The 20,600-nt window shown below is 42.3% G+C and overlaps 1 protein-coding gene across 12 annotated transcripts in view; it reads right to left on the bottom strand.

The window, feature by feature from the left end:
* The window catches only part of CADPS (calcium dependent secretion activator), a 220,195-nt gene that overhangs the window by 31,201 nt on the left and 168,394 nt on the right, over positions 1-20,600 (bottom strand). For 6 of the 12 annotated variants that reach the window (XM_086470045.1, XM_086470049.1, XM_086470048.1 and 3 more), the window contains 4 exons: positions 19,442-19,598; positions 18,300-18,441; positions 7,940-8,095; positions 4,876-5,023 (listed from right to left, as the gene is read on the bottom strand). In XM_086470045.1, coding sequence (XP_086326171.1) covers positions 4,876-5,023; positions 7,940-8,095; positions 18,300-18,441; positions 19,442-19,598 — 603 coding nt within the window. Of the gene's footprint in view, positions 1-441; positions 457-4,875; positions 5,024-7,939; positions 8,096-11,261; positions 11,409-18,299; positions 18,442-19,441; positions 19,599-20,600 lie in introns of all 12 variants that reach the window. The other 6 variants (XM_086470043.1, XM_086470046.1, XM_086470041.1 and 3 more) reach the window with 2 other exon arrangements.

Below are 20,600 nucleotides of genomic sequence, written 5' to 3'. Positions count from 1 at the left end.
ATAGGTACCAAAATACAGTCTTCTACTAATTTAGAAAAGACCTGTTTCCAATACAAGATTTAATTAGTGAAAACATACAGTATATTCTTATTTTCAATGGACTGAGAAAATACTGATTATGACTGCTTTCCAACACAAAACATGTGATTTTTCAGTCAAACATTTCAAGCACTGGTGCTAGTCACTATATTCATTACCACTTGGCATTAATATTGTTTTAAAATGTTAACATCAAATCACATTGAAAGAGACAAATCTGCTTTAAATACTAATCAGACTTTGGGAAGGAAGACTGCAAGGGCTTTACAAATGCTAGATGTTGGTCTCAGTGTCTGACTGGTAGTCTCCGAACTGCTCTACAGTTTGGGTATTTTTTTCTATGACAGTAACGTATTAACACAGGAATTTGGAAAAAAGAAAATAAAAGTAGGACAGACTTACCCACTCTTTAGCAAACTTTTCAGATGATTTGGGACAGAAATAAAGAGGAAAGTGCAAAAGACAGGAAAAAGAACATATGAAGATAAACAATAAATAAACCAAAATCTTCTAAAAAGAAAAGGGACATATGAGAACAGCAGCATCATGCACAGAAAAATAAGCAATGGAAAATGAAACATAATCAAAACCTCCTTTCACTGAAATACCAGAGATTGCTACCTGTAGTATTTGCAGGCAGTAAAACAGAGGGAAGGGACTGGATTGAACCTGACTCCTGACAGCCGCTTATGCTTTTATTTCGCTCCGAAGAGGAAGGCAGCCCGCTCTCATCAGGCAGGGTTCGGCATCGGGGCAGCTGCACACCCTTCCCCAGGGATGGATGTGCCCGAGGGGTGAGCCCTGCTGCAGGGGCAGGGCGGGCAGGACAGGCAGGGCAGGGGTGCATGGTGCAGCACACCCCAGCCGAAGTCCTGGCTGGGGCCGCTCAGAGCCTTGCCCAGGCAGGAGGGCAGGGTGGCAGCACCACGCCACAGGCTGCGATCTGCTGGGCCCACTCAGAGGGAAACACACACCCGAACGAGCAAGGGATATTTGCATTTGCAGTTCCCACCTCCATGTCCTGCTTTGCGGGTCAAGACATATGAGTCCCTGATGGGATCATACTTATGATTAATCTGTTTAACGCAGAGTTAGCCCTTATCAGCTCCCAGGATTGACCTGGCCATTCCCAGCACATCTGGAGATGTAGCTGCGGGGTGACAGGGGCCTGTAACAGCTGGGTGCGGGTAGAAGCTGCTGACGTCCTCTGCATACACAGCCAAGACCTCCTAAGGGAGATGAAGAAGGGGCTGTGCATATATTGGGGGTGTCTTCCCCATGATATTTTCCTTCTGCAACTGCATTTTCTCTGTGTGTGTGGAAGACCTCACAACCAAGCTGCTTTCATTGGGTAAGTCAAGAGTTTTAACTCAAAAATGGCTAGCTATGTGCAAAACAATACACAGTGAAATGCCCTGAATGATGCATTTTCCATTACCAGCTTGTTTAAAAAGCAAATTAAGAGCCCTGATAGAATAAAACCACAGCTCTGAGAGCAGGAGAGGACCACGTGCCTGCCCCAAGGGGTGTTGCAGGACTCTGATTGCTCGTTCCCATGGTGGCCGCAATCCCTAGGGCAGGCTCGGAGCCAGTGCCAGGGCCAGTGACGGTGCAGAATTGGGCCCGTGAGGCCACTGGCCCTGCCCCGGGCAGCCGCAGCGGTGTGCACCCCGCACCGCCTGCGCTGCAGCCCAGCTCCACCTTGGGAAGACGAGCCCTGGCCAGGGCGGGGTCGGAGAAGGCGGCAGTTTGGAAAACGACTGCTTGGTGCTGCTTTCACAGATGCCTGGCTCGTAGACCAGCGTTTCTAACAGCTCCTTCCACATTTCTTATAAAAACGCTCAAGGTTAAAGATTGCATAACTGGTTTGTTTTACTCAGCATAGCCCCTGCTTTCAATCGAGTTCATCGCAGCTTTCTATTAGCTCAATTATTACAATCCATAATCAGTGCACTACAATGATTCAACTTGACTTTATGTGATGAGTATCTTGCCTTGTCATGTAACAGATTGTGTGTACGTTGTATTTCTCTAAGGACCATCTGACCTTAGATATTAAATAGAAACATACTAGACCAACTGAGAAACATTTAATACATACATTTATCCCCTTAGATGTATTAAAAATTCAGAGGAAAAATAAATATTTAAGATGGTAAAGTATGTTTACCAAATGTTTTAACAGCTGCCTTTAGAGACAAGGAAATGGAAATGAAATGATGGGTGTTTGTTTCACAGGGTAATGCTTGCAAAATGCATTCAACTATCTGTTAAAGTGAGTGTAACTGAAGGTAGTCTTAAAGGGAAGGCCTTTGGGGTGGAAGGGAAAGCGCGGGAGGAAGGTCAAATAATGTATCGAGAGAGTCTCTGCCCATGTAACAGCTTGAACTGTTAGAAAAATCAGCGGTTTGTTTCTGACAAAAATGTCTTCTACACTTAGGTCTGGGCAAACGTCCCTGTCCGAACACTGCGGTGGACAACGTGAGCCCTTTTTGCTGCTTTTGAACTGTCTGCAAAGGGACCATGTATTTCAGGAGCCACGTGGCAGCTGCAGCACTGTATGGAGGGTCCTGTCAGCAGGTTGTGTCTCTCCATCCCTCCCTGTCCATCCCTCCCCAGCAGGGCTGCAGGCAGCCCTGGCTGAGCCATGTGGCTGCTGCACACCAGGATGGGGGGACAGAGGCACTCAATGACACACAGACCCAGCTCCCTGAATTACGGAGGAAGACATAGGCTTGAAGCCTGGTTTCTCAGCCCTCTGCTGTCTATCTTACTGTCTCATCATTGCCACTGGGCACTGGAAGAGGTGGGGTGGCAGAAAAGGTGGAGTGGCGGTTTTTGTCCTCCCCTCACGGGCTGTAATGACAGATCTATATCTTAACTTTTACCCCCCAGCACAACCATCTCAGCACACAGGTTTAGCCAGCTTCAAGAAGAGGAGATGGAGGTAGCTGAAATACGGAGTGGCACGAGCGAATGGAGGGGGAGGTAGGAACACTCATTAAAAGGAAGAAAAGAAAAAGGGAGGGTGGGTAAAATTCTGCAGCCTTAAATAGTAACTTATGCACTGATAATTTACATCTGCTTTACAGGTCTATTAGTTCAGCTATCTGTTAAAAACTTCATGCCTTGGCAACTGCTGCTTGCCACAGGAGTTAGGCTGTCTCCGAGCTGCTGTACCAAACACCTTCTTGAAGCGGCACAGGCAGATATGCAGATCTAATCACTGCTGCAGCTGGGAACAGCAGAGAAACTCCCGTGGGGCTGCCTGCTCCCCTCTCACTTGCAGGTTGACTTGGGCCAAACGAGCATTGTGACTGATGCTCAAAATTTGGAGAAAACTGTGGCAAGCACAGAGCATCATGAGTTAGCACAGAAAGATGCAGCGAGTGCCTGGTCACACTATATCCAGATGCTGCTGATGTTATCAGTCTCGTGCCATCTGAACACTCAACCTGACAGTTTTATGAACGCACTGAGCTTGCTCTGTCATGATATTGGAGTCTGCTTGATCTCCAAAACACTCCTGTCCCCAGGGGCTGGGCTAGTATAATGCATAAGGGTTCGGTCCTGGTTTGCAGTGGGGAGCACCACAACCACAGCCCTTCCTGGCTGACAGGGCACTTCCAGGGCAGATGCTGCAGCAGCTGCAGGCTGAGGGATTTAGGGTAAATGGGTGCGAATATGGAACAGCAAATGGTAGAGAAGTTCATGTCCAGGCTTGGACAACAAAAGCCTACTCAGGATCTGCCTCAGTTGACCTGGACAAGGGAAGAACCTGATGATGAGCGGTATGAAACCTCTCTTGCAAGGTGACTGTCACAAATAAAATGTCATAACTGAAACATGTATAAGAAAAATAAAAAGAACAGCTGGATCTGATCCAACCACCACTGACATCAGGGCAAGGATCCCTGCTGCATCCAGTGGCTTTTGGAGCAAGTCCTCTTGGAGGAACAGGGTGAAGTAAACTACTGAAAAAAAAACCCAGAACAACTTGCAATGATTCACTGCAAAATCTGATGTAAAGTTGTAGCGAAAGGGCTTATCTAGGCAATGCTGATAAGGAACAGGATAGGAGAGCCAAACAGTATTTGTGAATTTATTCTAGACTTGTATATGAATATTTAATTTGGCTTGAAGCCACTGTAGCAAAATGATCATTATGATGCATTTAATCCAGTCCAATTTACCATGTCTTTATGTCTTTGTCATTCATAGATCAATGAACTTCAACCTGCAACTATGGCTTCAGAAGAAAAAAAATATTAGCAATTAATTAAAACAGATTTGTTGTTTGGAAACTTCAGTCATTAAGAACCTGGAAATCCAGGATCATCAAGCATGCTGACTAGAGCCAATACTCAAGGAAGTCACAGCAGCTGGAATTTCAATCTACTTTTGGAAGTTACCTATTTTGGTGTTTTGTTTTTTTTTTTTGTTTCCTTATAAGCATCACAGAAACAACTTGGCACTCCTGTTTTCCTTATGTTTGTCTACAGAAAATAGTCATATACCAAAAGTGTGTTGCTGACACCTGGCTCCAACACGTAATAAATGACTTAATATATATGATCATCATGCATCAACCAAGCTTAAGAGATACCTTACGCATACAGCAGTCCTTGCAAAAAGCCACTCCTAAGTGACAGGGATGCTGAATGTTTATATTAATTAGATTTATTTGAGAGCAACCCCCTGTATATCCATCTGCACATTCTACGTGGAAGGCTAAACCCACAACTGATATAATGTCTCTGAAACTGGCACAACAGGAGATAGGAAATTCATTACATTGCCTTTAAAAGCTGTGAAAGGAAGAACCTGCATTTTTACCTCTTGGCCCATTTCCATACTGCAAAGCTTTGTCGACTGAGCTTTGGCATCCACCATGACATTAAACATGGTGCATATTGATTGAGGGACTCGGAAATCTGTTGATCGGCTGGTTTTCTGCAGCTTTACTTCAAATGCAATCCTGGTTCTGTTAAGGAAAGTAGAAAAAGACATTTCGGTTGTTTTTAAATGTACTGAAGCTAATAATATTAATGTGAAACAATACTGAGAACAGTTCAAGAAACCAGAAAGCCGAATGCTGCTGGGAGTGTTACAGTGCGATTGTTACAGATGTGCTTTTACTGAAAATGATTTTCCAGCTTAAAAAGAAACCCACTTTCCAGAATACACTATAAAGTGTGCAGTGGTTTCAGGAAACTATGACTTTCTCACGCTTGATAAACAGCGTGATGATGTTACAAACAGCAGTGCCAATGTACACCTATAATTTGGTTGCATTAGCTGATTTATAACCACAGACAAATAGCAAGCCTGATGCATTAAAGGAAGCTCTTGTTGCTCCATGATATCAACTACAAATAACAGAAACTCCTTCGCCACTTGACTGAAAGGACATTGCCAGATCATTGCATTTTTAGGTCTACAGGATTGTATTTGCTTGCTGAAAGTTCCCAATTGTCTTCTAAGTTCACAGAAGTGGTTACCCCGACCCATACATACTCACCAGAATCATCTGCAAAATGGGCACAGGCGTAGTCATGCCCGTATGCACACACACACACACGCATTGCACGAGCCCGCACCTCACTGCTCTCCTGAGGTTTCACTGAGCTCAAATCTGACATCCCTGGCAGCTGCAAACCATGTTACACCAAGAGCTTTGTGGGGCCAAGGACTACACAGCATTTGATCCTGTGTCGTATTTTAAAATACCAAGGCATTTGTGACTGTAACATGGCGAATACCCTGCAGTACAGTGGGCATTGCCTTGCCTTTCTTTGGAGCCCCTCTGCAGATTCCAGAGGTACTTCACTAATCTAACCTAACGCAGAACAATTATCACATCAGACAGAATCTGCCAACAAATTAACATAGGAGCCTCAATTTAGAAATAACAAATAATATCAGCTTCAGCTCAGGAATAACTCTGATCTTGAACGATCCCCTAAGGGTTATACAAACGAAAACTCATTTACAAATGTGAAACTCTCATTCTTCGGATCAGATCTGAGCTGGTACATAGGTCCTCCTGCCCAGATTTACTAGCGAAGCAGACCTTACTTGCAAGGGCTGCTTTCCTGACAGCACCGAAATACAACCAAGTGCGGAAGGCGGGGTGGCTCCTCCATGGTATTCAACAGTTCAGAGACAGACGCGAAGAAAAATGTTGTGTCAAACTGAAATTGCTAAAGAAACCTTAGCCAGGCCCTGTTTGCAGGTGATATAAATAGGGAAGGCAGCATATTGGTTTACATCAGCAGTGGCATTTGAACTGATTTAATTACCAGTGCCAGATTTAGCCTGGACTCGGGGACTAGAATCTTGATAATTACTGAAAGGACCCGAAGTGACTGGGATTTTCCATCTCCTCGCAGAGATGAGCATGTTCCTACTTACTTATGCTCAGAACCATTATATATAGTCATACCATTACAAGCTGGGCTAGGTTTTTCCAGAGGGACAACATATTTGTAGAAAGGTTGAAGCAGTTGGGGGAAAAAACCTTGGGTTTCAGGCACATAAGCCCTTCTTCAGATGTACCTGGAAACCTGCTTATTTTCCCCCATTGTCTCAGCTGAGCTAATGTGGTCTGATTTCTATCGACTCTGGCAGCTATAACTGCACTGCAAGTGCAGCAAAGGTGCCTTGGTTCCAATTTAAAAAAAAAATAAATAAAAAGAAAAGAGAAAATAAGTGTTTTGCTGGTGGTGCTGGACTCAGAGCAGAGAGCAGAGCTCCAGCACTGTGTTTGCTCCTAAAGAACGCTCTGACAGTTGGAGGACACTGAAGCTCAGTGTTCGTGCCAGTCAAAGGACCAAAGATGAGCTGCTGCAATAAAGGGGGACTTGCTTGATGCCAAAGACATCACGACCATCTCATTGCACTTGAAAAGCACTGGGGTTTATTCCAGAATCTTGAGAGAGCAAGCCTCGAGCTGTCTGCCTTCCAGCGGGTGAGTCTCCTGCCTACATTTCGGGGACCGAACGTGCCTTCTCCTACAGTGACGTTGCACATCCAGACTGTGAGGAACATGCGAACAATAAATGCCACGCTCACACTTGCAGAGTGGCCTGGCAACTGTGGTACAGAACAGCCACATCACACATTGCAGCTAATATTAGCATGTACCAGCTGTATTTGGCACCCATTTTTCCTTTGGTTCATCTCTTTGTCTATTAATTTCTGCACAATGGAATGCAAAGTTCATTTCTTCCTCCCGCCTCATCACTTCTGATGCTAAATGGCCAGAAATTACTGCAGAAATGTTAGAAATTTAACCTTAACATTTTGCTTTCAAAATGACAGCTGCCTGTATGTTTAAAATTTCTTTAAAGAAATCTCTCTGGTTTGGAAGATCTGCAGGTGAATATCCTATAATGTGGCTGGCGATGCAACAGCTTTTCTCCATAGGCAGCAGATGTGAAACCTGTGTGCCAAGCTACATACTGGCCCCTTTTTGGGATCACTTTTTTGCTTGTTTTTTCATGTGTCTGTCTTTTTCAGGTGGGTGCTGGGATCTAACTTAGGGCTATGCCTTCTGCACTCAACCTCACCGACACCAAACTGCATTTACAAAGACTTGATCTCATGTGCGGCACCGAAAATGAGTAACTGTCTATAAAGCTTGAAAAAATTGGGTGATTTATTGCCTTATTTTGAATATGCACTCTACAGCATCTCAACAGAGAAGTGCTTGCTTAGGAGAGTCCACAATTCAAAGCAATAGGGTGGCTTTCCACCACGTCTGTGCTGGGCAGAGGTGATCTGGGGTCACTAATAAATGGTGGTTGAAGTGAAGTGTCACTGATAATAAGACAGAAAAATATGTTGCATCCTGTGAGCTTCTATGAGAAACATGAGCAGTTTGCTCACGGGCACGTACCTCTTCACACAGGACTCAATCATGTCACTCGCCATAAGCTTCAAGCGTTGCTCTAAGTGTTTCCCAAACTCCTCCTCAGGCCAGTGCAAATCCCGAATGAAGGTCTGTAGGGCATCAAGTTTCCAGAACAGATCTTCTGAGGTGCCTGATCCATTGCTGGCAGGGCAAAATGAGAACAAAAGTCATAAGTGGCATCAGGCTCTTTGTAACCTGATGTGGAGACCATTCCTGCAACAAGTGTAGAGCAGACAGTAGTTGTGTATGAACACAGGACAACGCTGGCCATCTCCACCATCAGGATTTTGAGTTTTACCATACAGTTGCCTAATCTACCTTGCTGTCATAACCCACAGAACTTTCCAGACCAGATGAGTAAGACAACATTATGAGTTACACATATTAACAGGAAGAATGTGTGTATGGTAAAAATCAGCCTTAGTTAATAACCACATTAACATATGTGATTATTAAGAATTAAGGCTAGAAATTGTGGTAGAAAATCCTTGATCAATAATAACTGCCATACTAGACTGTATGCAGTTATTAAGATTTAGGGTTTCATGCAATCATACCCCCTCCAAATTATACCTTGAGTTTGCCTTGTCCCCCCCGTAAGGCCCCTGTTTCCAGGTAAGGGACAGTGCTAACAAGTGGTGAGCGAGGACACGCTTTATCTCTTAAACAGTTGAAAAAAGATCAAGGTAAATCAATTGAGCTATGGGCACTAGACATCTCATACCCAGGAGTTTTGGCAGGATTGACCACTGTACCTTTTCACAGATCTGCCTCTTGCAAAGGCATCTACAGGACAACAAATTTCCATTTAAAAAAAAAATTATTTTGCAACATCTTTGGTCTGTCACAAAACTCTGAATTTCTCTCCCAAGTGTATATTCTCATACCCACACCCCTGCCCAGATGGAAGTCTTTGGTCCTGCAGTGTGTAGCTACACCGGCTCTTTTCACAGTATAATTATATCTCAAACCTCCACTTACAGAATAAAAATACAGGACTGGATTGCGCTCTGTTTGTGCAGAGAAATTTATGCATCCACAACCCTTTTCTCTCCCTCTCTCCTTCTCCCTTCACTTTTTTTCCAGAACAATTACCAAGGGAGCTTCAAGAGTTTCAATCCCCTCCTCGCATACCACTAATGCTAACACGGTAATTTATAAGATATTTAACACACCATGCATTACCACTTGTGCTGACATCATCTATAGAAACAGATGAGGGAGGGTGTTTCTATTGTGACAGATGCCAGCTGCATTGAGTTAATGCTAGAGGAGACCGGAGCTAATGCATACAAGGCTACTGCAAGGTGAGAACCATAGTCCAAACATGCTAGAGGGCTCCTGGGGGTCCTGTGCTAACAGAGTTAACGAGATAAAGAATGAATCGTCTCGGTTGTAGGAGAAACGTATCTGACACTAAGCAACAGGTAACACGTCCTTGATGGAGGGGAAGGGTGAGTAAAAGGAAACCAGGGAGATGAAAAGATAAAGAATCAGGCATTTCCTTTAACCAGGGGACCAGTTTGTACAACAGTCTCAAGGTTTCATCTACCGCCAGTTTTGAGTTGTGCCTGGTTCAAACCTGTGCTTGAGTATAAATAAGCTTTAACAGTCTAAACCCATGAACTGCATGAATTCATGTTTTAAATAATTAGATACACATAAATACAATAATTGTATTTACTACAGCAACATTATGACATCCATTTGGTTGCAAAATTTTAGAAGTATTATTCTTGGGTTTTTTCTCACTTTTGATTAGGGCTCTATGTAAGCGAACAATATAAGTATATTCATTTCCAAGACACACTGTTGATATTTTGCTTGTGAGCACCACAATTATGCTAATCACGCAGGCAGCTTGCAATATACCATTGATGCTCAAGCGTTTTCAGAGGGATTATCCAATTTTCTGTCATGACATGATTCTTATCTTTTCAAGGGCAATGCCACAAAGCATGCACAGAGAAAGATTAAAACTTTCAAGTACTCTTTACAGACAACTGCCTAAGCTAGCCTTTAATATAGCTATCTTAGCATGAATATGAGTTGTATAGCTTTGAAACATAAACGACCGTGCTAATATTTAAAAAGTCTTAAAAATATGTTAAGAAAATCAAACACCAATGTTTGCTTTACTTTGGCTCGTTACCGCTGCTCTGCAATACAGCCTACATCAGGCTAATGGCAGAGGCTTTTTGGTGGACTCCAGGTGTAGATGTAATCGAGGGTGTTTCAGTAACAGTGAAGGGGGTAGTTTTGGGGGGGTTCTTCTTTTTTTATCTTTTTTTATTAAAAGTTTTATCTTTTAAGTGAGAACACAGGGAAAAAGCAACACATCCACGCAGTGCTGGCTGAGACCTCCCCATGCCAACCCTAAATAGCCCTCTAGGAATTTAGGAGAACTGGTAAGATCTCAGTTCCTGTGCGAGGGCATCTTGGGAGACGAGCTACCTCAAATGCCGAGATTTGGGTTGAGCCCACAGTGTACCACCCTCACACTGCTTGCTGGCTAGGACTTTTAAAAGAAATCCGCTATAAGAAGAGAATTTGCCTAATCTGCGCTCAGGATTTGTGGTATGTCCCCTCTGAGCTCCAGCCGCGCACTCTGGGATGCTCGGACAGGCAGCTGGGAGCACAGAGCACAAGGCTCCTACAGATTGACTGCTTTGACACCATGCCCAATTTTCCAGGCCACAGTCTAAAGCTCACATTGAAAATATCTTTCTTTGGTTGGTCGTGGCATTATTCAGGCTGTAATGATGGCTATGGAGCTTTAATTGCTCTCTGCGGCCTCCCCCAGTATGAATAAGAACTGTTGCAGGGTGTTCCTCTTTGTCAAACTGTTTCATCAAAATCAAGACAAAAAATATTATCTGGGAAATGTGGAGCTTGCATTAAATAGAATTCACTTTTAGATCTACATCTGGTCCACAGAAATTGGTTGACTGGCATTGAAATTGGTTCATCTTCTCTTTTGGACAAAACTCTTTGCTGAGACACATAATGTCGCATTTTAAGTTCTGTGGTTCGTATGTTGTTCAGACCATGTCCCATTGTTGACAGCTATTTTGTAAAGCAAGATACTTGCTCAAACTCTCAGTGGGAGTAAGACAAATTTTCAAGATTTATACAAAAAAGCCCTCAAAATACCCATGCCAGAAATTCACTAGTGTCTCATTCAGAAATCGTCTAATTAACTGTATCACTCTCCGAAGTTTTATATAATGCACAGAAACAAACAATACATATCCATGCCAAGATTACTTTAAATTTAAATGAGATCTAATTTGAACTGAATACACACTCAGAATCATAAATAGCAGCCATCCATGACGGTGCAGAAAAGCTAGGCATTTGTGGGATGCCTAGTGGGATGTTAACTGGTAGATTTGGTACTTTAGGGAGATTCACATTTGGTAGATTCACATTGGGCAGATTACTTGTTAAACTCCTGTGGAAGAAACAGACAGAAAGAAAAAATACCATAACAGTGACAATGCAGATGTAGCAGAAGCACGTGACACTCATAAACAAATCTGCAAAGTTACAGCACGACGACAGTTAAAAAACTAAAGCAAAACATTTCAGAAAGAAGCGTGAGTATGGAAGCTTAAGTGTACTGGGTTTGCAGTTTGCAATAAAAAGCAAGTTACTTAAAAAAAAGAACCAAAACAAAACAAAAACAGAATGAAAGAAGAAGAATCACAAAGTAGCTAATTAACAGAGTACTCAAACACTCACAGAAAATAACTCCACCTTCAAGTCTTGATACCATTTCAAAGTGCAGAGAGCAGCCTTTCCTCAAAAAAATCACTCTCGTAAGGAAGTGAGCCTCAGTTCTTACATATTCAGTTAGGTTGGGTGGAAGAGCTAAACTAAGATATCTGCTAGAGAACTGGGATTCAAAATAATAAACAGCGAGTTTGTCATTCCAGCCCTTCAGAAGTCCACAAGAGTTCTTCTTGCCACCAAATTAATGAGTTGGGATTTCACTCCAAAACTGCTCTGTTTATTTTGTACTCTACCAACAACAAAGAGTCGCTGGAGCAATGAAATGGTGAACCACAAGGTTCTTCCTCAGTGAAGACTCATGCCCTGATCCTGCCCTTGCACTCCTGGGTGTGGAGAAAATGGGTCTCGCAGGTTGCCCAGCTCTCCCTGTGCACTTGAAGGAATCGCACTTGGGAATCGCACTTAATAAATAGCACAAGGGGTCATGGCTTTAAACTGAAAGAGGGTAGATTTAGATTAGATGTAAGGAAGAAGTTCTTCACTGTGAGATGGTGAGGCACTGGCACAGGTTGCCCAGGGAGGTTATGGCTGCCCTCTCCCCAGCAGTGTTCAAGGCCAGGCTGGATGGGGCTTGGAGCAACCTGGTCTAGTGGAAGGTGTCCCTGCCCATGGCAGGGGGGCTGGAACTAGGTGAGCTTCAAGGTCCCTTCCAACCCAAACCGCACCATGACTCTATGAAATCCAGGACTGGTATATGAACGTTTCTTGGCTGGAAACGGGCTGTGGGGTGATTAAGACATTCAAAGGCTAATTTATCAAGCATGTGTACTTGGGCGTCAGGCCTCCAGTAAGTATTTTCAGACATGCAACTGTTATGCAAATAGAGACCTTTTAGAAGTGGGACAGTGTATTAATTTAATGCAACATGCTCTCCTAAAACAACGTGCAGGAGCACTGCATGCCCAAAGTTTGTAAAACACCCCGATGTATTTCAGTGTGTTAAGTCTCTAGGTGTTATAACTGGTCTAATTCTGTTTTAGTAAGCATCTCATCACAGTAAGTTTTATGCAAAATAAAAATGTCACGGGATTTGGGAATCAGAAGCCAGTTTCAGAACTACATCTTGTTTCTGCCTCAATCTCTAAACACTGTATGGCACACTGGGACACAATCCACAGATGGTTCTGCAGTCCCATTTGAGGAACAAAACCAGATGCTTTGACATTGTTTTCACCAGATCACTACTTGGGCTTAGTGAAAATGGAATCAGGACTTCAGGATTTCAGCTTCACCCTGCACTGCAGAAGTTACTGAAAGCTTTTCTATTGATGTGCACGGGCCCAGCTTCAGCGTTCAAACTTCCCTGCTCTCAGTAACTGCACCAGGACCTTAGGAGGTCTCTCCCATTCCCCTGGATTAAACTAGTTACTGTACAGGCAGCATTGTCTGGACTCTTGGAAAACTATCAAATTATCCACTATGTCTTTCAAGAAATATTAAATCTAAGCAACTTCCTTGAGCCATATTTTGAACTCCATTTCTTACTTGCAAGTGTTATATATCAAAAAACAAAGTAATGGAATTGAGCTGGCTATACTGAATAAATGTTTCCTAACGCAAGAGAAGATTTGAACCACATCTCTGCAAGAGCTCAGCTTGTCATTGGTGGTAAGTCTTAGGGAATAGACTTTATCCTCATTCTCCCTTTGTGAATAAAATCCCTTGCTGGGGAGGAAAACCACAATTCGAAGTCTTTTTCTAGTGAGAAAAAAAAGTATGTTCTTGTTTTCTTTTGTTTCTATGATTCTTAGTAGATTTGACTTCACACTATCTGCTTGTTCTCTTTGTTAGGCAGTAAGCAGATAGGAGAATTTACTAACGTAACAAAGCTGTCCATTGTTTCCATTCATACTGTATCTGCTATTAAGATGATATAATTATTGAATGAGACACAAGACTCCATAGTGATTGAGAGAGTGTTAAATCTTCAGAAATGGCAGTGCATGTGGTTAGATACTGATATGGAATAAATAAAGAAATAGCAAGAGGTGGACAACATATAAATGTATAAGGAAAAGCAACTTAAATAACTTAGCCAGATGGTAAATACATAAATCAGAGGACCTTTGGTTTTAATATTAAAATTCAAGAAGTGACAGTGTTATATTAATAAAAACACTGTATTAATAAAATATGACTTCTAGAGTAAACAGTATACTATATTCACACGGAAACATATTTCTTTTATACAACACATTATTTTGCTGATGCAGGAATATGTTGCAAGAATAAGTTAGTACTCTTAAAACAAAACAAAACAGCAAAATAATGGAGTATATTATGTTAACATACAGTAACTAATTTTAAAAATATTCTCCTGAATTGACATGCACAGTTTTGCAGGTTCAACCAATCTAATTATCTGACTAACAGTTGCAGTGAGACCTGTAAAAAATGATTAATATTACCAACAAATGTTCCAGGCTGCAGTTGCTCAGACCATAAAACTACAGGTCCAAGATGAGAAACTGTTTCTAGAAGCCAGCCATGCCTATTTAATATAGATGGCTAAATATAACCTCAGCCATCAGGCAGGGAATGTGGGCATTTGCATCAACAAGATGAGGGCTGTCTGATTTAAGACAACTCAGCTTCAGGACTGGATCCTGATACGTTTCAGAAAAGACGCACACTCTGGAGATGTACTGCTTGTTTTCTTGGCTTCTTCCGATTCACCCCCGTTTGTGTCTGTTAGCTGTGTAAACGGCTTTCACCTGTACTGTCTGCTGGGAAATTCTCAGTGCAAACAGACTGGCAACATACCCCTGGACAACATCCCAACGCTCGCACTGTACTGTAGCACTGATCACAGAAAACAAGTCCAATCGCACAGGGGCTGCTCCTGTAGAGCTGCCCTAGTACTGAAAGGAGGAGAGAAAAATCAGAGTCTTTTTCCTGTTGTCTCCTGGCTTCAGAATAGAGCTAAACGAGACCCTTGTCCATACTTAAATGCTCAGTTTCTACGGGATGCCTGAAATGATTTAGTGATGGAAGATGCAAACGTCTGTCTCTTCCATCACTACAAATGCTTACTACCTTACTGCCTAGGCTGAGCAAATGCTCAAGAGCAAATCTTTTCACAAAAGCCTTGATGTGAAGCAAAGAGCTTGATAGTGAAGTAGGCAGTCAAATCTGTGCTCTTCCTCTGACTGACACCCAGAATAGTAACAAAAATACTCATTTTCACTACAACGGTGCTTCTTTTAAGGGGAAACATTTTTGACTAGCATTTTGTAGCAGTAAAACCTCATCAAATGATTAGTATAACCATACCGCTTAAGTTCTTACATTTACATTGATGATACATTTATAAATAGTTTGCAAAGGGTTAGTGAGCAATTAATAGATGCTAAAGCCAGGCCTACAGTGCAGTAGAGATAGCCATAGGTCAATGAGCAATGTCCTAGTCAAGCAGTTGAATTTGGTCGTCACTGCACTGGCTTTAGCATTTGCTTAAAAAGATCTTTCAACACAGACACACACACGGAGACACACACACACACACACACACGTACGTGTCTGTTGGCTGCAAGATAAATCATCGTTCTCCGAGAAGCTAGCACGAAAAAAACCCATTGCAAACCCTACTTTTCCAAGACCTCTCAACTCACCAGAGAACAGACCTACTCTGTATCCTCCGTATTTGGATGACTGTGCGAAGGACAAGTGTTCCACATTTCTCTGCGTGGATTCATACAAGCACACCAGCTGCTCTAGCTATAGGGCACGGACCCCCTGCAAATTCAGCAGCTCTGCAGAGGCAGATTACATAGCCCTCATGAGCACATTACATCGATGCTTTCCCCCCCCGTGTTTTCAATACTTAACAGTATCTCTCTCACTGTTTGTGATTTCTATACCTAACTCCTTGTAGCATAAGGTGCAGAGTATTCAGAAATGAAAATAGAAGAAATACATGCTTGCAAACTGCCATCTGGTCAGGTTATGGAGGGCTACATATTTCAGCCTTGATTGCAAGCCTGAGCATAGAGAAACCCTTTCAAAAGACTCTATATGGTGGAATAATTTCTTGGTTAACAGGAGATAATGAGATTTCCTTCACACAATTCACTGTAGAGACCCAAAGCAGGACAACAGTAAGCTCGGTGGAATGGACAGCTACAATGATCTACCTTTCTTGGCTGGTCAACCTGAAGGCCTTTCTTCAAAGCAGAGGAAAGCCACGGAAAGACATACTGCAGTGTTCCCCGTTCCCAAAAAGCTCTGCTGGAGAGGTGGCAACGGAGGGCCAGTACTTGGATGGGAATTGGCCGGTCCAAACTGAGAATCAATGGCCAAAAATTCAACTGTGCTGCAGTATGGACATGTGGGAGGAGAAGGCAGCAGGTACAGGAAGGCAAATCAAACAAAATAAGTCTCTGACCTGAGTTTTTCTGCAAGTTCACTGTCGATCAGACAAAGAGGAGCAGGTGGTGTGCCCAGGAGGCAAAAGATGAAGGTGCCTTAACGTTTAGTTCTGAATAGCAAATCAAAACTGTCATAAGATCCTGGGAACGATATCCCTCTTTTCTCTTACACTGTATGTGCCAGCCTCTGTGCATTCACTGGTGCCTTCCTTCGCCAGGTCACATCGTGTTAAGCCAGCATTTGCAACTTGCACTTTTGTGTGCGAAACACAAGAACAAAATACCAAATAGTGAAAAAAACCCCAGAGTGAATCTTTTCACCAGATAGACACAAGCTTCTTGTGAAAAGCACCCACTTTCCTGCTGGAAGAAATTGTTTAAATACCCAAGTTTCACTTGAAACTGCAACACTCAAAGCACTCTGTAACTGGAACTCCAGAAGGGAATAACCATTACAAGAGAACTAAGAGAAGATATTTTGTCACTATGAAAGATAACTTGAAAATGATTGATAATGTCATACCCAGGGACAAAGCATTTTGACAGGCAAGTATGACACCCAAATACTTAATGGATATCTCTAGTTAAGCCATAAAGTCATTGAAAGCCAAAATGATGTCAGCTTCTGACAAAAGAAAAAAGCATAACGAATTGCTTACTGACTGCTTGACTGAGGCGAACAGGTACACAGAGTTAACTGCCTCCGTTTCGTAACAAACAAGGAAATACAAACACATTCATTACTAAAGCAGAGCTCTGAATCAAAGTTAATGCTAACTTTGAAGTGCAATTCTGCTTGAAGGAGTGGCTGTAAAAATGGCATTCTCCTACTCGAAAGATCTATTTCTTGTATGTTTTCTGGGTCACATCTGCTTATTTGAAAAAAGATTTTTTAGGATTTTTAATCCTGTTAGCCTGCAGACCAAAGACAGCAAATGGAAAGTGAGAGGCTCTGAATGCCAGGCACTTAACCCCACTCAAAACAGAGGGGATGATCAGGTGTCAAGAAAAGGCTTGAGATTTGGCAGGCAAAATCCTTATGGATGCTGAGGATGCAGAAGAAAGAAAGGAAAAAACCTGGGTACTCAGACTCCAGGTTGCATATGGGAGGCTGGCTGCCGAACAAAATCTCTTTTCCTTGTAAATGTAACATATTTGGTGTGAAAAGCCCTGAAAGACCACACGTTCTTTTATCAGCAACCTCTGAGAGTGCAGCACCACTGAACTTTGCCTAGAGAATCACAAAAAAGCAGGGAAAATAGTCTCCCCAGAGGTCACCTGGTCCCAGTCCCCTGTCCGAGGCACCATCAGACTCACGCTGTTTGCAAAGTGTTGATCTTTCTCTTTCAACACTTTATTAGAAGGAAAAGTCAGTTCTTTTCCTTTGTAGGATCTGACTTGGCTTTTTAGACCGAGCATGACAGGGTTCAGCAATGCTTCAAAACCTGTGAAATAACAACAGCAATCCAAAGCACATGCCACGTTTTTATCATTCACCAGCTCTAGAGTTCAATTAGGGTTTCTCTCAGGCTACTTATTTCTTGCTGGTAAATTCCTCGTTCTCCAAATTTAAAAATTTATTCTGCCCGAATCATCTCACTCATGTTTCACTAGGGTTTCTGCACGACTAATGCTACAAGCAAGGGAGCTGGGACCCGGCAGAGCTGCCCTGGGACACGGGGACACGTGCAGCCATCAGCTGCGGGGCTGACACGAGAAGCACAACGCTGCACTATCCCTCCGTGGGGTGGGTGGAATAAATGAGTATTGGGAAGAATAAGTACAGCAGTGGCTCACACAAGTTATAGGGCTGGGTTGACCAGAGTGAAGCAAGGTTTTTTGTTCTAAAAAGGAGCTATTTGAGTTCAAAGGCAGCATTGGAAAAGGTCTTTAAGAACGGGATCCAAAAAGCCATGCCAGCTAAGAAGATTTTCACATTTTCATGCTTCCATGTCCAAAGGCACACGGTTCAAACTGGGGCAGCAATGCATTCCAAAAAGCAAATACCATTTCCCTCATTTACTTGAAAACCGTGAAGAGATCAGGCCTTCCATTTTTAGCATTAAAATAGAAAATCTAAAACACTTTCTGCATGTCCAGTCTAGTGTTCGCTAATTCATCTCTGTATGAATTTCCATCCATTTGCACCCAAATTGCGATTGTATCAAAGGAGGTTTCCTTACTTTACTGGCTCCCATGACTCCCGCTCAAAGCCCCTGTGAATTGACTGTGCAATTGAGGACTCCATCAGATCGACATATCTAACAACAAGTGGAGCAAACAGGTCTTGGAGGTGTTTGTGGAATTTTCCATTGCACAAATTATCTAGAATAGATAAATAAAAGTATAGTAAGACACTACTGTTACTAAAACCTCTGTAACAAACCACAGCGCGGCACTTCATTACACAATGAATTTGTCAGTGAACAGGAAGAAACTTCAAGAACATAACAGGAGCTGGCATCAGGCGCCAGTGTTCACAACAAAGACAGCAGGAATGGCTTCTTACTCCAAACAAATAAACAGACGACAAATCTTCTTTTCCATTAATGTCAAACTTACAAATACATTATTACTTCCTGCAAATAAAATGGATGTAAGAAATACAGCATGGCAAACATTATGGCTTTGGCAGGTAGGAGAATTGTTTCTTCTTTTGTTATTCACTACCATAATGCTGGAAATTGCTCTCTGAGAATGAGTCCCTGGCTTTTTCCTGTGGTCTTAAGAAAGCTAACTGGGGCCCTGGTCTGGGACCTAAGTGAAGGCAGTGCCAATTCTATGATCAGGTCCCCAGGGAGCAGTTGGATCACCCAGGAGAGTGCCAAATCCTCATGGGTTTTGAAGGCATGGGCCCATGTGCTTCGGAGAAGAGCCTTATTTCTCAAAGCACTATTTTTCTGAACTACTCCTGCTTCCATTTACTTTAGTATTTTCCTCCCTTCAATAAAATCTTTTAAAGCAGGAACTGTTTCACTCCAAGTTAAATAAATGCTGTACACACATATAAAACGATACACACATTCAATGACAGTGAGATAGAGCACCTAATTCCCTGCTTATCAGGCAGCCATTACCAAAAGACTTGAGAAGATGAAGCAAAATAAAAGTTCAACTTCTCACCTTTGATGAAGGCATTTGTTTTAAGGGGTGTCTGTGTGCTTTTTTTGTAGTGGAAATGGACCAAACCCAAGCTGCTGCTAAAAGAGTATGTACATTAAATCTCTACCCATCTCAGTTCTCTGTGCAGTATGGAGAGGCTGAAAGTATTATCAGTAACCTGAGCTGCCCACTGAAAAAGAAATAATCAAAATACAATACATACAGTCACTACGGAGGGAATCGTTTAGAAGCTGAAAGAGCGGAAAGCTGTCCCAGGTGTCTGGGGGTTGCACCTCTAACGCAGCATCCATATCCACTGCAAACAGGGACAGGAAGGTCTCCGCGTGCTCAACCATTAAGTCTGACCACCAAGCAAAGGCCTTCAGAGTTGGTAGAAAAAGATAATAAAGAAGTATATTAGTTCTAATAAAACACAGGGAGAGATGTTAGGCCACATATCTCAAAAAAAATGCGCACCCCATGGAAACTACCTTTATTGTAAAGAGAACAGTGCTTTTAAGTGCTAGCCTGCACGGACAGTGCTAATCACAGGAATTAGGCACCGCTATTTTAATACAAACGTTTCTTGTAGAGGATCTATTCAGAGCTCCACCGTAAAGGCACACAGCTATAATGTGGCAGAGAAGATTTTGTCTGTTCAATTTACAATAAATGACTTCATTCATCTTTAATTATGCTAATTATCAGAAAAAAATCAACTAATTCTTATTCTAAAGTATAGAAATTTGGGAGTTTCTTCACCGTGCTTGTGGGTTTTCTGCTGTGTTTTTCAATAGTTCAAATTTTATTCGGATTCACTACTTGTATTTGTCTTGAAAAACTAGAAGCCTAAGACATTAAAATCTGTCCTACATTACTCACACTCTCCTTTAGAGATATTTCAAACATCACCAGTTAAAGTTATTACAGCACTGTTCATTTTACATAGTTAGCTATACACATCCATAGAAACATACTACCACCTTCATAACGCTACTGATTAGGAAACTGATTACAAAGCTCTATTATCAACATGCCAAGATAAAAAAAAAAATATCTACGGCAAGCCTGTATTTTCACAGAGGCAGGAAAAAAATATATCTAAACTTGAAAACCAAAAAATATCAGTGAAGTGACTCATTCTCATGCATGTGGGTCCTTAAAATCCACTGTACGGGCTCTCTGTCGTGACATTCACATCATACATGGCTCAGATGTGAATGCTGCAAACGCATGCATGCGTGTTTAGTAATCACTTCTGGCTGGGAACATGCAATATGAGAAGTGCTGTCATTAGGACCATGTGCTGTCATTTTGAAGTGATAGGAAATTACTCAGTGACTTAAAGGATCTAAGAAACAGCTTTCTGTCACTGTGCAAGA

Source organism: Leptosomus discolor, chromosome 9 (genome assembly GCF_034619465.1).
Source record: "Leptosomus discolor isolate bLepDis1 chromosome 9, bLepDis1.hap2, whole genome shotgun sequence".
In the NCBI taxonomy this organism is placed as follows: Eukaryota; Metazoa; Chordata; class Aves; order Leptosomiformes; family Leptosomidae; genus Leptosomus; species Leptosomus discolor.
This window is presented reverse-complemented; position numbering and strand designations above follow the sequence as displayed.